This window comes from Vulpes lagopus, chromosome 8 (assembly GCF_018345385.1).
Source record: "Vulpes lagopus strain Blue_001 chromosome 8, ASM1834538v1, whole genome shotgun sequence".
NCBI lineage: Eukaryota > Metazoa > Chordata > Mammalia > Carnivora > Canidae > Vulpes > Vulpes lagopus.
Window position 1 is genome coordinate 85,276,068 of NC_054831.1, and position 14,144 is coordinate 85,290,211.

The window sequence follows — 14,144 nt, forward strand, 5'->3', positions numbered from 1 at the left end:
ATCAAAAAGTAATATCGTTGTTCATTAACACTGAGAGAATTTTAAATGTATTTATTTGAAATTTGAAAAAAATTCTAAAAATTTCATCTATAAGTTCCTGGTAGTGATATCATTAAAAAAATTAACACCCAGATATCCTAGAATAAGTTGAACTTTAGTGGTCAAAGTGACTTATTTTATTTTATTTTATTTTATTTTTTTAAAGTGACTTATTTTAAAGCTCCAGTATTGTTACAAATATTTATATGAGCTGATAAATTGTTTTAAATAAAAAGATGTGTAAGGTTCTTTGTGCATATCTTGATTTTCCCAAAATCGAATTGTAGTATCTTTGTTATAACAGCTAAAGGACAGTACTGAATTACATACTCTCAAGTGAGATTTGAAGTGTACCAGTCTTCAAAAAAACATAACTGAAAATTATTGCATTGAGTAAATTGCAAATACATAGATTTTGGAAATCAAAGAATGAATCTAAAATCTACACCATTAGCCACATGATGTCGCTGTATACCACAAAGTATGGTCGGCGTTAACGTACAACTCACCAAAAACTAAAGGAGGAAGCTCCATTTTGTCACAGCCTGAGAGACGACAAAACCGGCTGGGAGATACATTATTCAAGATATAAAGTAAAGAAAGTATGATTTTGATGTGAGAGAGCGGTACCAAAGGTGTAGTGGTTTTGCGATGCTGTTTCCTAGGCAAGGAGGCAAGGGATGCCTGCGTCTGCTGCTTTCAGTTCTATTCCTCGAAGCCTGGAAGGCGGGGAGCGGCCAGGTCCGCTACTCAGTCCCGGAGGAGGCCAAACACGGCACCTTCGTGGGCCGCATCGCCCAGGACCTGGGGCTGGAGCTGGCGGAGCTGGTGCCGCGCCTTTTCCGACTGGCGTCCAAAGGCCACGGGGACCTTCTGGAGGTAAATCTGCAGAATGGCATTTTGTTTGTGAATTCTCGGATCGACCGGGAGGAGCTGTGTGGGAGGACTCTGGAGTGTAGCATCCACCTGGAGGTGATCGTGGACAGGCCGCTGCAGGTTTTCCATGTGGAGGTGGAGGTGAAGGACATTAACGACAACCCACCAGTTTTCAGAGCGAGAGAACAAAGGTTATTTATTCCTGAGTCTAGACTGGTGGATTCACGTTTCCCGATAGAGGGCGCTGCTGATGAGGACATTGGTATCAACGCTCTTCTAACTTACACCCTCAGCCCCAGTGATTATTTCTCTTTGGACGTACAAGCAAGTGATGAATTCAGTAAGTCACTTTCACTTGAATTGAGGAAACCTTTGGACAGAGAAGAAACACCAGAACTTCATTTATTATTGACAGCCACTGATGGGGGCAAACCAGAACTAGAAGGTAGAGTTCAACTGCTGATCACAGTGCTGGACGTTAACGATAATGCCCCATTGTTTGCCCAGGCTGTGTACAGAGTCCATTTATTAGAGGGTACAGCAAATGGAACGTTAGTGACTACACTAAATGCCTCTGATGCCGACGAAGGTGTAAATAGCGAAATTGTCTTCTCCTTTGGCAGTCATGTTACAATAAACTTTCAAAAAAACTTCAAAATTGATTCCAGCTCAGGAGAAATTAGGCTAATTGGAAGACTGGATTATGAAGATACAAAATCCTATGAAATTCAGGTAAAAGCAGTTGATAAAGGAAATCCTCCAATGTCGAATCACTGCAAAGTTTTAGTAAAAGTGCTGGATGTAAATGATAATGCTCCACAATTGGCAATCACACCTCTGTCTTTGCCAGTGAGAGAGGACACTCCACTGGGCACCGTCATCGCCTTCGTCTCCGTGTCCGACCGTGACTCTGGCGCCAACGGGCAGGTGACCTGCTCACTAACACCCCAAGTCCCCTTCAAGCTGGTGTCCACCTTCAAGAATTACTATTCGCTGGTGCTGGACAGCGCCCTGGACAGAGAGAGCGTGGCGAACTACGCTCTGGTAGTGACCGCACGCGACGGAGGCTCGCCTTCGCTGTCGGCCACGGCCAGCGTGTCCGTGGAGGTGGCCGACGTGAACGACAACGCGCCGGCATTCGCGCAGCCCGAGTACACGGTGTTCGTGAAGGAGAACAACTCGCCCGGCTGCCACATCTTCACGGTGTCGGCGCGCGACGCCGACGCGCAGGAGAACGCGCTGGTGTCCTACTCGCTGGTGGAGCGGCGCGTGGGCGAGCGCGCGCTGTCGAGCTACGTGTCGGTGCACGCGGAGAGCGGCAAGGTGTACGCGCTGCAGCCGCTGGACCACGAGGAGCTGGAGCTGCTGCAGTTCCAAGTGAGCGCGCGCGACGCGGGCGTGCCTCCCCTGGGCAGCAACGTGACGCTGCAGGTGTTCGTGCTGGACGAGAACGACAACGCGCCCGCGCTGCTGCCGCTGCCCGGGGCGCGCGGCGGGGGCGGCGCGCTGAGCGAGCCGGTGTCGCGGGCGGTGGGCGCGGGCCACGTGGTGGCCAAGGTGCGCGCGGTGGACGCGGACTCGGGCTACAACGCGTGGCTGTCGTACGAGCTGCAGCCGGCGGCGGGGGGCGCGCGCAGCCCGTTCCGCGTGGCGCTGTACACGGGCGAGATCAGCACGACGCGCGCCCTGGACGAGGCGGACGCGCCGCGCCAGCGCCTGCTGGTGCTGGTGAAGGACCACGGCGAGCCGGCGCTGACGGCCACGGCCACTGTGCTGCTGTCGCTGGTGGAGAGCGGCCAGGCGCCCAGGCCGTCGTCGCGGGTGTCGGCGGGCGGCGCGGGCGTGGGCGAGGGCGCGGGCGCGGCGCTGGTGGACGTCAACGTGTACCTGATCGTGGCCATCTGCGCGGTGTCCAGCCTGTTGGTGCTCACGCTGCTGCTGTCCACGGCGCTGCGGTGCTCGGCGCCGCCCAGCGAGGGCGCGTGCGGGCCGGGGAAGCCCACGCTGGTGTGCTCCAGCGCGGTGGGGAGCTGGTCGCACTCGCAGCAGAGGCGGCAGAGGGTGTGCTCTGGGGAGGGCCCGCCCAAGGCCGACCTCATGGCCTTCAGCCCCAGCCTGCCTCAAGTTCCAGGCTCCGCAGAAGAAAGACAACAACCCTCAGAATCAGAACACTTAGGAAAGGTGAGTCTTTCCTGTCAATTCTAGAATTATTCTGTATCCTTTATTTATGATTCTATTATTTTGAATCATAGCTTTGCCCTTTTTTTTAAAAATCATTGTTTTATTGTGCAACATATGGTATGAAATAGAGGTGAATTTCTTGCATTGAGAACAATTGGTTCTCAATGGTTTTCTTATTATCACACTTTGTTTTTTTCATAATTAAGTTAGGTTTTCTTTTCCTTGTATTTGAAAGCAGCCTGAATGGATCTTTTAATGCCAGGACCTCCAAAAGTCTTAGGTCATTAAAATACATGACATCACTCAGGAATAATTTCTAATACTAACTATACCTTTCAGTAGTCAAATAATCTGTTGTTTGGGATTAAGATTTCACACTTGGAAAATCTGTAGATTTTAAGGCACAATAGAGAGTTCATTGATAAAAGAATCCCTTCTCTGCAGCGCCTGGCATAAGCTTGGGATTCTTAATTTCAGCTCAAGTCATGATCTCAGAGTAGTGGGATTCAGCCCTGGATGGGGCTCCACTCAGTGGAGTCTGTTTGTCCCTCTCCCTCTGCTCCTCCCCTCTTCCCAGTCCCTTCTTCCCTATAGGCACTCCCTCAAAATAAATAAATAAATAAATAAATAAATAAATAAATAAAATCTTTAGGAGAAAAGATTAGAATCCTCTTTCAATTTTGTTAAAATATCTTTTTAAAAAAGATTTAATTTATTTACTCATGAGAGATGCAGAAAGAAAGGCAGAGACAGAGGGAGAAGCCGGCTCCCCAGCTAAGAGCTGGATGTGGGACTTGATCCCGGGACCCCGGGATCATGCCGTGAGCAGAAGACAGAAGCTCGACCGCTGAGCCACCCGGGTGCCCCAATTTAAAATATCTATTTTTTTTAAGAGAGAGAGAGAGTAGGGGAGTGGGGAAGAGCAGAGGGAGAAAGAGAATCTTTAAGTGGGCTCCACACCTATTGCAGACCCCAATGTGGGCTGGATCTCACAACCCTGAGATCATGATCTGAGCTGAAATCAAGAGTGGGACATCCAGCAGATGGAGCCACCCAGGCACCCTAAAATATCTTAACATTAAAAAAGATAGGGGCACCTGGGTAAGCATCTGACTTCAGCCCAGGTCCTTGATCTCAAGGTCCTGGAATCATGACCCATATCTGGCTCCCTGCTCAGCGGGGAGTCTGCTTCTCCCTCTGCCTCTGCTCCTCCTCCCCGCTTCTGCTCACTCTGTCTCTCAAATAAATAAATAAATAAATAAATAAATAAATAAATAAATAATCTTTTTTAAAAAGGAAGTGGAAAAACATTTAAAAATGTCTTAAAATAAAAAAAAATACATTGTGGGGTGACCAGTTGGTGGAACTTTTTCCTGTAAAAGTCCTGAGTATTCTAACCTAGTTCTTATGTTAGTGACACATACTATGTTAGTGAGTTGCTTAGTCATCCTTCCCAGTACCTGTATCACCAGACTAATGTGCGCAGGACTCCCACTGTGCAGAAATGGATGACCTGCCTCTGGCACCACACTCTATGCCTGGGATAACATTTTCCACAATTGTGAGCCCACTTGCTTCCTCCTGGAAGCATACATATAACTAATGAAGCTGGAGTTTTCCTAAAAGGTGAAGACTGATATTGAATGACTGCATTTTATTGGGAACTCCTGTATTGGGTAAGTAAAACATAAACTCGGCAAATAAATGTTGCACTTGGAAAAGAATTTTAAGCTTCAAAAGAAGATGTCTTGGTGTGAAAAACTGTCTAAAACTGTCTTCTATTTGGTTCTTAGTTTTTTGCTGTTTTCCCCCCCATATGTATGTATATATATGTGGATATTGAATTGTAGAAATAACTTCCACTAAGAGATCTGACCTAAGCCATTCATTTTCATCTGAGATCTGCTTTTTTTAAAATAATAAATTTATTTTTTATTGGTGTTCAATTTGCCAACATACAGAATAACACCCAGATCTGCTTTTAAAGGAATTGAGAAGTTAGATGGGGAAATCTTCTAAGGATAATATGTTTCTATGGTAAACTTCTTAGCTCCTAACAGTTAATAAGTCTCAAAATACAGAACATATATATTGTCTGGGAATCAGAAAAGTTTATCTGAGGTTTTACAGAGAAAAAGAAGTGACTTGGGCAAATAAGGAAGAATCTCTTTCTTGGGAGGAGTCATCCTACCTTCAGTGTCATAGCTACTCATTACCTGAGTATGCAGAGAGTACGCATGGTTGGGTAGACTCTGTCCTACTAGAAGTCTGGCCACTACATTTGTACTATAGGTAAATGGTTAGCTTTTAAAACTATATCCAGATATACCCAGGCCTCCAGGATTCACAATCTATCACTTAAATTCTTATTGATTTCTTATTCATTATTTAGATTTTAAAATTAAGTTACCTAAGGAGATGTCTAATTGAGAGTAGATATTATTCACTGATACTTTATCCACACAATGGCTCAATCATCTAAATTGGTTGTTCTTTTGATATTACCTTTATTGCCTAATAAAAATTTTGGAGTCTACTCTGTCATAAATTTCCTGTGGCATTCTACTTTGCAATTAGCATACTCTTAAATGTCATGAAATGTATAGTATTATAACTTGTCGAGGTATTCCATTAATATGGTGTCCTTGATGTTTAAAAATTTTAATTGTGTATCTCATTTTATTTTTTAAAATTTATTTATGATAGTCACAGAGAGAGAGAGAGAGACAGAGACAGAGACAGAGACACAGGCAGAGGGAGAAGCATGCTCCATGCACCGGGATGCCCGATGTGGGATACGATCCCAGGCCTCCAGTATCATGCCCTGGGCCAAAGGCAGACGGTAAACCACTGTGCCACTGAGGGACCCTGTGTATCTCATTTTAAAACTAGCCACTACTTTCATGATTCTTCAAAGCACTAACTGACATACGATATCTATAATTATTTCCTTGATCCATGTTTTTCCAAAATAATTCTTAAATGTTTACTTACTTGTTCATGAACTAGTATAATAGAATCAATTAGAAATTATTGTAAGTTGGCTATTAACAAATATTAATATAACTTACCTCTTCTGTTGCATGAGAAAGTTTAAAATATTCATTTATCCATTAAAACATTAATTGATAATTTATTCTATTTTAATGTGAATGATAAAATATGAGTAAGTGGCAATCCTAGCATGCATTCTGTGAGTACATGGGAGAAAAAGATGATATGAAAACTTTTCTCCTAATGCTTAGATCATGTATTTGATTTTATATCAAGAGGCTCTAACACTAAGCAAAACTTTGGACATTCTTTTACCTCTCTACATTCAACCTCTGACTATGAATTTTCTCTGATCAACTTTCAAATATGCAGAGAACTCATTGTATTCTCACTGAATTCAGAGACCTTTAGAATATTACATTGCCTCATCTTTCAGATACTGAATAATGAATTACATTCCAAAGTTACTTTTCTCTTAATTGATTGGTTAAGTCACCAGTACTTTCAAGTAACAACTTTTTAGGGAACTAGAATCCAGAAATTCATCTAGAGTGGAGAGCAATAAAAACATAATTATTTCATATTGTGAACATATTAGGATATGCAGGTAAGTGGAAATGTATAAATGGTGTGGAAATTTGAGAAACAAACTCTGACTTGGTGTCATATGAATGTAACATATCTAAATCACACATTATTGTCATACAGTAAAAAACAAATTTACAAAAGAACTGCACTGTAAAAAAAACTGACTTCTGGAATCCTTATATAAATAACGTTTAAGATAGACAACAAGGGTATAATTATTCAATAAAGGACACAAGAATGGGTCATAGGCAGTCCATTAATTAATTAATTAAATTTATAAATTAACACTTGCCATCATAATATAGAAGTAAATATGTATGTATATACGGATATGTATATATACATATAGATACATTTTGTTTTTGTTAAGTAGGAGCCACATGCAACATGGGGCTTGAACTCAGACCCTGAGATTAAGAGTCACATGCTCTACCAACTGAGCCAAACAGGTACCTTTATATACCCCTACTTTCAATGTCTTGATGTTTTGGTGGTCACGAATATCAAAGGCTTGATTTTTCTATAAAATGAAGACTTTCAGGCCAAATCATAAAAGTTTTGGGTCTTGAATTAGATTGACATCCCACCCAAATACCACCAGTTAATATCATTATGTTACTTAACCAGTATATGTTTTCACTTCCTTGTTTGTAAATAGTGAATCTTTATTTCCCACTTTGGAGAGTTGTGAGCATTTAATGGAAAAAAAGAACTTAATGGGATAACCCCATTAAAACCCCATGCTTGTTACATGGAGAATATTTCCAGTAGATGTCCACTACTGTTATAACGTTAATCACTATTTACTGTATTTTACTGTGTATGGATTGGAATATTTGGAAGTGATGAATTAGCACAAAAGGTATAAGGATAGATTTTTATAAAATATAAAGAATTTGAAAAGTGCTCGAAGGAAATCACAACGAAAATAGAAATTTTGGGAAAGAGGAGACCTAATTGTTTAAGAAGGTAAGTACATTTATTTAATACTTACACTTTTAGCCACATGATGTCGCTGTCCACTACAGGCTGTTTCACCACAAAAGAAATGCGGGATGCCTTTTGCGCTCAGATGCTGTGTTTCCTTACCATTTCTGAAATGCGGGCATGGTAAGGTTATTTAAGAAGAAAATGAGGAATTCAAATTATTTTTTGAAGTTTGGACCGAGGCAAGAACGACACAATATTTGGAAAAGGCTTGCAATAGTATTTTCATGGAGAGAAGAAGGTTCAGGTGCCCGGGGACTACTGCTTTCACTTCTTTTCCTCACAGTCTGGAAGACTGGGAGCGGCCACGTTCACTACTCAGTACTGGAGGAGGCCAAACACGGCACCTTCGTGGGCCGCATCGCCCAGGACCTGGGGCTGGAGCTGGCGGAGCTGGTGCCGCGCCTTTTCCGACTGGCGTCCAAAGGCCACGGGGACCTTCTGGAGGTAAATCTGCAGAATGGCATTTTGTTTGTGAATTCTCGGATCGACCGGGAGGAGCTGTGTGGGAGGACTCTGGAGTGCAGCATCCACCTGGAGGTGATCGTGGACAGGCCCCTGCAGGTTTTCCATGTGGAGGTGGAGGTGAAGGACATTAACGACAACCAGCCGGTTTTTCCAATGGCAGTAAAAAAATTATTTCTTTTTGAATCCCGGCCGCCTGGTTCTCGGATTCCACTAGAGGGCGCATCAGATGCAGATATTGGAGCGAATTCTCTGTTGACCTACAGTCTTAACTCTAACGATTATTTTACCTTGGATATTAAAAGAAATGATGAGAATATTAAATCCCTTGGACTCGTGTTGAAAAAAGTTTTAAATCGTGAAGACACTCCTGAACATCACTTACTAATAACGGCAGTTGATGGTGGGAAACCAGAGCTCACTGGCACTACTCAAGTGAAGATCACCATTCTAGATGTAAACGACAACGCCCCAGAATTTGAGAGGACTGTCTACAAAGTCAGTTTATTTGAAAATGCACCAAACGGTACCCTAGCAGTGATTGTTAATGCCTCTGATTTGGATGAAGGAGTAAATAAGGATGTTGTATATTCTTTCAATACAGACACGTCAGCAGATACTCTTTCGAAATTCTACTTAGACCCAGTGAATGGATACATCAATGTAAAGGGTAATATAGATTTTGAGGAAACTAAGTTATATGAAATCCAGGTAGAAGCGACAGATAAAGGAACCCCCCCAATGTCAGGTCACTGCACGGTTCTGGTGGAAATTTTGGACACCAATGATAATGTACCTGAGTTGGTTATCAAATCACTATCATTACCTGTATTAGAAGATGCTCCCCTCGGCACTGTCGTCGCCCTAATCAGCGTGTCCGACCGTGACTCTGGCGCCAACGGGCAGGTGACCTGCTCACTAACACCCCAAGTCCCCTTCAAGCTGGTGTCCACCTTCAAGAATTACTATTCGCTGGTGCTGGACAGCGCCCTGGACAGGGAGAGCGTGGCGAACTACGCTCTGGTAGTGACCGCACGCGACGGAGGCTCGCCTTCGCTGTCGGCCACGGCCAGCGTGTCCGTGGAGGTGGCCGACGTGAACGACAACGCGCCGGCATTCGCGCAGCCCGAGTACACGGTGTTCGTGAAGGAGAACAACCCGCCCGGCTGCCACATCTTCACGGTGTCGGCGCGCGACGCCGACGCGCAGGAGAACGCGCTGGTGTCCTACTCGCTGGTGGAGCGGCGCGTGGGCGAGCGCGCGCTGTCGAGCTACGTGTCGGTGCACGCGGAGAGCGGCAAGGTGTACGCGCTGCAGCCGCTGGACCACGAGGAGCTGGAGCTGCTGCAGTTCCAAGTGAGCGCGCGCGACGCGGGCGTGCCTCCCCTGGGCAGCAACGTGACGCTGCAGGTGTTCGTGCTGGACGAGAACGACAACGCGCCCGCGCTGCTGCCGCTGCCCGGGGCGCGCGGCGGGGGCGGCGCGCTGAGCGAGCCGGTGTCGCGGGCGGTGGGCGCGGGCCACGTGGTGGCCAAGGTGCGCGCGGTGGACGCGGACTCGGGCTACAACGCGTGGCTGTCGTACGAGCTGCAGCCGGCGGCGGGGGGCGCGCGCAGCCCGTTCCGCGTGGCGCTGTACACGGGCGAGATCAGCACGACGCGCGCCCTGGACGAGGCGGACGCGCCGCGCCAGCGCCTGCTGGTGCTGGTGAAGGACCACGGCGAGCCGGCGCTGACGGCCACGGCCACTGTGCTGCTGTCGCTGGTGGAGAGCGGCCAGGCGCCCAGGCCGTCGTCGCGGGTGTTGGCCGGCGGCGCGGTTGCGGGCGCGGGCACGGCGCTGGTGGACGTCAACGTGTACCTGATCGTGGCCATCTGCGCGGTGTCCAGCCTGTTGGTGCTCACGCTGCTGCTGTCCACGGCGCTGCGGTGCTCGGCGCCGCCCAGCGAGGGCGCGTGCGGGCCGGGGAAGCCCACGCTGGTGTGCTCCAGCGCGGTGGGGAGCTGGTCGCACTCGCAGCAGAGGCGGCAGAGGGTGTGCTCTGGGGAGGGCCCGCCCAAGGCCGACCTCATGGCCTTCAGCCCCAGCCTGCCTCCGTGTCCCATTGGCGGAGACAGAGAACAGCTGAATGTGGAGGTTGATCTTTCTGCTAAAGTAAGTACTTTTTAAAAAATCCTTTCAAAATGTCCTTGTTTTTTAACTCTTCAATGTTTCTATTCTTTTAAGACATGTGGTTTTTGGTAATTAGTTTTCCAGGTTTTTGTAGTTACAATGTTTGAATTTCTTGTGACTAACGTTTTTTAATTGAATCAGCAATAAGTAATAAGAAGCATACTTGTAGTTTTTTGTTGTTGTTAGTAGGTGCAATAGTAGGATTATTTTATTGCTAATGTATGGATAGAAACTAAATATAGTTTCCTTGATGAACTGTACTGTTTAGAATATTTGATTCCAACTGTGGTGTACTAATCTTTGCGCAAGGCTTCAATACCTTTTGCCACTTCTCATTTGGGATTCTTATTAGAAGTTGGTATAAATGTTACTGGCCCAATTTATGAGTTCACCATAAATCTCACCACTTTATAACCTCAGTTTCAAATATTAGTTTATTAAGCCTGTTGTCTCTATGAGGCTTCTTTTACTCACTCATTTATCTGAAGTCTAAGCTCTTTCTTTCTACTTGAGTATAATTTATTTTAGTCTTTGTGTTCACATTTGGTAATACATTGTATTGTTGCTAGTTTTCTAGTTGGGTAAAGAAAACCACACACACCATAATAATAATTTTTTTGCTTTAGAATCATATCTTTATTTGTCTCAAGTTTCTCATTACTTTTATTAGTAAGCATTGAAAAAATCAATAGGAAGTGAAATTTTATATTCCCTTCAGCATATCATTTAGAAAATATTCGTTTTGAAAGTATGTTATTAATTTTATTATGATTATTTTCCATCAGGACAATTTGTTGAGAATATTACTCTATATCTAATTTAAAAGCTGTTAGGGGTTTTGGGTATTGCAGTTGGTTAAGCATCTATCTGACTCTTGGTTTCCACTTAGTCCATGATCTCAGAGTGGTGAGATACAGCCCTGAGTGGGGCTTGGTCTTCAGCCAGGAGTCTACTTAAGATTCTCTCTCCCTCTGCCCCTACCCCTATCCCATGCTTGCTCTCAAAAATAAATAAATAAATATTTAAAAAACAGTTCTACAAGCAAACTTATTAATCAACCTATTTCACAAACAGTATTAAGGATGCTAATGTCCCCAAACTCCAATAAGTTAATATTATTTGCAACTTTCCTCTAAATACCAATCTGTCCATTAATGTTATATAGTACATAAAAGCTCCAAATAACTGGAACCAAATAAAACAAAATGAGATTATTTTGTAGTCATTTCTGTATTTGGCATTTGATAATTTCTCCAAATAGATGTACTTCCATTCAAGTTTCCTTGCCACTAGAAACTGAAACTTAGCCATATTAGAGACTAGAAAACAAGCGATTATTTCTAAACCATGAAAGACAAAAAGAGAATACTAACCTTGTGGGAGGTCATTGGGTTCCAGTGTATACAATTATATGGAATATTTTTCTACACAGATTATAACTAGGACTTCCTACTTCCTGTACAAGCTTACTTTCTGAAACCTGGTTAATGCTCAGTAATATTGTGGTTGAGGCTAACATATACAATAGAGAAATCATCCTCTTTTTTCCCATTTTCATTTCCTTCTCTCTCACTATCCTTTTTTGGCCCCTGCCCATCAAGTGTTAGCCACAGAATGTCCAGCCTGAGTTCACATGTTATTTCAGTAGGCCTCATTTTCATCGTGTTGTAATTGATAGGGTCATCCAAAGTTCTTGTTTCCCAGGATATGGGACTTCAGTCTTTGAATTGAGCTCTTTTTCAAATTCTTGACTAACAAGATATCACATTAATAAGGCATTTTAAAGACTTTTGAGTTTTCTCCTTAGAGACATATTGCTACCACACTAGATGAATACTAATAGTTCTCACATAAATATCCTTTATATTCTGCATTCCTCATCTATACATTTAGTTATTTTCAAAGTAAAGTAAATGGAAAGGGACTCTTTTTTCAGTTTCTTCCAGCATGTTTGACATGTATAATCATTTTGTGCAAATCTACAGTTTGGGTCCTCAATCAGAGAATCTCCTTTGTTTGATGTTTTAATTTAGAAAAGATATTTGTGTGTATGTGAATGTGGGTCTTCATAGAATGGAAGCCTAAAGCTATTTTCAGTAGATTGATCCTTTTTTGTTCTAAACAAGCATGGGGGAAAGAGGTTTATGAATATAAGAGGCAAAGAAAGTTTGAAAATAATTACCATCGTGTCCTTTTATGTTAAGTCTCCTTATGTCAGGAAAATATATTGTGCTATATTTATCGACAATTTTTCATTGATTTTTTATATATAAAAAATTTTATTTACTTATTCACGAGAATACACAGAGAGGAGAGAGAGGAGAGAGAGAAGCAGGCTCCATGCAGGGAGCCCAAAGTGGGACTCGATCCCAGGTCTCCAGGATCAGGCCCTAGGCTGAAGGTGGCGCTAAACCTCTGAGCCACCAGGCTTGCCCTGTTCATTGACTTTTAAAACTCAGGATGTCTCTAAGGTCATGAATACCAAGAACTAGAAGGAAAATTAAGCTCAAGTCTAGGTTTTCAATATGGAAATTGAAATATATCTTAATTAGGGTAATGTCCAAGTAAAATATTTTTGCATCTCTGGAAAATTATAGAAGCTGCTGCTGAGACATAATTATTTTCCTAATTAGATTTGTGACCACCTTAATTGAATACATTTTATTAGGCAATTGAAGAGAACCAAACCATTCTAATATGTAAATATTCAGGAAATACTAGGTATGTATTCTGAGCTCTTAAACTTATAAGACACAGGGAAGCCCCAGTGGCTCAGTGATTTAGTGCCACCTTCAGCCCAGGGTGTGATCCTGGAGACCCGGGATTGAGTCGCACATCGGGCTCCCTGCATGGAGCCTGCTTCTCCTTCTGCCTGTGTCTCTGCCTCTCTCTGTGTGTCTGTCTCTCATGAATAAATAAATAAAATCTTTTAAAAATTAAAAAATATAAGACACAACTATTCTCTTTAAAAGTTTTTATTTCATAAAAGAAGGTTCCAATTATTTGGATCTTTGTACTTATGACATGACACCTATGACATTAGACACATGCCCAAATGACTACAACAGAGATAATTAATGTAAAAATGACCCAAGTGATTCCATCTGTATGCTATAGTATATAAAGGAAGATAAAGGTACCTGCTCAATTGGTTTAATCATGAAAGTCTTCATTTTATGAAAAGGTCAAGAAATTTTTAAATAGGTATAAAATGGGGGAAATTGCTTTATGAAGTATTTGGAAATGGTGAACAGTACTTAGGGGATGAAATGAGTATGTCTTGCTGAGTGAAAAATATTATTGAAAGCAGGAAATTGTCCACTTTCACTAAAATACATGAGCACTATAGAATAAAATAGAAGTTTATACATGTTAGACATTGGAGAACAGGCAAGTATTTATAAATTTAAGATACAAATTAAGAATACCAATCTTGCTTGTGGTATGTGAATGTATTTGTTAATAAAATTATGTGCAATACTTTCCCACACCAATTATATACCACAACATGCTACTTCCTTGATAAAACTCCTTGAACCTTCAGCCCTTAGATGAATTAATGAAGACTTTCAGTTAAATGCTGGTGATTTTTGCTTCCTTTCTCGAACATTGTTTTAAAGATTTAAAAAATTTATTCATGAGAGGGACAGAGGCAGAGACACAGGCAGAGAGAGAAGCAGGCTCCCACTAGGGAGCCCAACGTGGGACTAAATCCTGGGACTCCTGGATCATGCCCCAAGCCAAAATCAAACGCTCAACTGCTGAGCCACCCCGGTATCCCTTTGGAACATTTTTAAAAATTCCCTTTCAATGACTTATTCTTGGTATTGGAGGTTTCCTAG

General features: G+C 43.1%; 2 protein-coding genes across 2 annotated transcripts in view; both read left to right on the top strand.

The window, feature by feature from the left end:
* Nucleotides 1-690: 690 nt before the first annotated feature.
* LOC121497766 (protocadherin alpha-1-like) lies at nucleotides 691-3,160 on the top strand. The gene is given in 2 exon segments (XM_041767485.1): nucleotides 691-3,101; nucleotides 3,103-3,160. Coding segments are annotated over 2 exon segments (2,469 nt in total).
* A 4,625-nt stretch (nucleotides 3,161-7,785) lies between these two features.
* The window catches only part of LOC121497767 (protocadherin alpha-3-like), a 147,430-nt gene continuing 141,071 nt past the window's right edge, over nucleotides 7,786-14,144 (top strand). Inside the window, 2 exon segments of the mRNA XM_041767486.1 lie at nucleotides 7,786-10,164; nucleotides 10,166-10,284. Of these exon segments, the coding sequence (XP_041623420.1) occupies nucleotides 7,786-10,164; nucleotides 10,166-10,258 (2,472 nt within the window). The 3' untranslated portion in view covers nucleotides 10,259-10,284.